This window comes from Lucilia cuprina, chromosome 2 (assembly GCF_022045245.1).
Source record: "Lucilia cuprina isolate Lc7/37 chromosome 2, ASM2204524v1, whole genome shotgun sequence".
In the NCBI taxonomy this organism is placed as follows: domain Eukaryota; kingdom Metazoa; phylum Arthropoda; class Insecta; order Diptera; family Calliphoridae; genus Lucilia; species Lucilia cuprina.
The window spans coordinates 13804594-13806723 of NC_060950.1; the positions used below are offsets into that span (position 1 = coordinate 13804594).

General features: G+C 28.5%; 2 protein-coding genes across 2 annotated transcripts in view; both read right to left on the minus strand.

Moving 5' to 3' along the window:
* Positions 1 to 489: 489 nt before the first annotated feature.
* On the minus strand, positions 490 to 1099 carry LOC111679151 (tauPI-stichotoxin-Hcr2c). The gene is made up of 2 exons (XM_023440661.2): positions 838 to 1099; positions 490 to 761 (listed from the first exon to the last, which is right to left on the minus strand). The coding sequence occupies exons 1-2, from the start codon at positions 923 to 925 to the stop codon at positions 553 to 555; spliced, it is 297 nt and encodes a 98-aa protein (XP_023296429.2). The 5' UTR covers positions 926 to 1099; the 3' UTR covers positions 490 to 552.
* Positions 1100 to 1631: 532 nt separating this feature from the next.
* Positions 1632 to 2130, minus strand: part of LOC111679156 (chromosome transmission fidelity protein 18 homolog) — a 14986-nt gene continuing 14487 nt past the window's right edge. The window contains exon 11 of the mRNA XM_046947721.1: positions 1632 to 1856. Coding sequence (XP_046803677.1) covers positions 1756 to 1856 — 101 coding nt within the window. The 3' untranslated portion in view covers positions 1632 to 1755. The remainder of the gene's footprint in view (positions 1857 to 2130) is intronic.

Here is a 2130-nt window from a genome sequence, read left to right on the forward strand (position 1 = left end):
AGAACTGAACTAGAACTGAACTAGAACTGAACTAGAAATGAACTAGAACTGAACTAGAACAGATCTATAACTCAACTAGAACAAATAAATTTTGTTTTTGAATATGATTACAAATATATTTTTCTGCAGGAAGATTATATTAGAAAATCAAACATGATTTTTTTATTGAAAAATTTTCTTCAAGCCAGTCTGCTCAAAATTAGAGCAAATTCGAAGGAAATAAAATTTTCCAATGACATCTCTTTAAAACACTGTTACCTTGTGTTGATAATAAAACAATACCCCCAATATAATACAAAGAGTAATTTAATATACAAAAAAATAATTGATAAGAAATGATAAGCACGAGTTGAAAAGTACATAAATAAAAACTAGCTTAAAGTGGACAGAGTAAGATAATCCAACAAATCACTCAAACGTGACAAGACCCTCTTAAACTGAAAATAGTTTGGAGTTTTTTCAATTCAAAAGAAAACTCGAGTCAAAGGGTTAAGAAAACAAACATATTTTAACATAAAACTTTATTAATCACTTTTCTTGGTTTTTTGAACTTTAATCATGTCTTATATCCTGTATACGTCGAGTGGCATGAACGCAAGTTGCTAAACAATCCTGAAGGGAACCAAAACTTTGACCACCCGTTAGACGACAACCTCCAACAGTATATTTTTCACAATTACTCTTTTGACTATCAAAATAATAACCTTCTATTTCAATCGTACAAATACCCTCTGATCGGGGAGGTGGTTGCAAGCAAATATCTACAAATACAAATTAATTATTAATGAAATTTTAAACACAAACCATTTATTGTAAACATTTTGTTATGGAACTTACTTGGAATGCCCCAGCTGCGCGATTCTATAGAAACGAAAACATTCGATGTAATTGCAAATGTCAATAGAATAATAACAAATTTTGACATGATGTTTATACTGGATAATACCAATTAAAATTACGATTTTTTTAATATTTGTTTTTTTTTTACGAAATCAATATTTTTGTGCAACAAATATACTAGATTACGCTCTCGTAGAAATACTAGACGCAATAACGATCACAACGAAATTATTACTAAAGAAAGACTTTAAAACAAGCTACACACTGTAAATAACGTAATAGAAGAGACCTTATCAGTTTAACAGCTCAACAAGAAGACGAATGAATAAAAAGAAAATAATATAAATAATAAAAATACACATATTAAAAAGAAAATAAAACTACAACGATAGGGAATGACCACATGCTCATATATAGTATATATATTACGCACAGAAAACTGTTCACATAAAGTGATTTCGTTTTCAATGCAGCAGAAAGTAAATTTATGTCATAAATATGACACACCCTTGACTTAATATAGTAAATTAACGCCTACAATCCAATTTAATTGCATCTACAACAAATGCGAAATGAAAAACGAACTCACCACTCACTAAGTGTTAAAAAGAGAATAATTCTGCATTCCAAGCATCATCGTCATAGATGAATATATATAAAGATTATAATGCTAACCGTAAAATTGAAATCGTTAAACATTCATTACAAACTTACGCTTTCAGACAGACATAAAGTATTTACATAATGATTCACAAAAAAAAACTATATAATTGTAACAATCCATCAATCGCATTTATAAATTAATAATTAAAAAAAAACTGTTTTATTAAAACATTTCAAATACATTTACAACTAATATAATATTTTATATTTAAAGAAAGAGTAAAACTAACTTAATGAACGATGATTAAGCTGTTACAACAATTCATTCATATGAATATCTTTGCGTACAGCATTATTGAAACCCTCCTTATAACGATACCAAATGGGACTTTTAACAATTGGATCAGATTTAGCTGGAAAACAAAATATTCAAGCGTAAAATTAGTATTTAATAAACATACACATTGTATACACAAATACACACGCATACCCATCACACTTTTTTTTTCGTTAGGAGAAAGAATTACAACAGACTTTGTGTGTAAACACAGAGTTTTGAAGTAACTAAATCATTAAAATGTTCAGTTCAGTTCTAGTTCAGTTCTAGTTCAGTACTAGTTCAGTTCTAGTTCAGTTCTAGTTCAGTTCTAGTTCAGTTCTAGTTCAGTTCTAGTTCAGTTCTAGTTC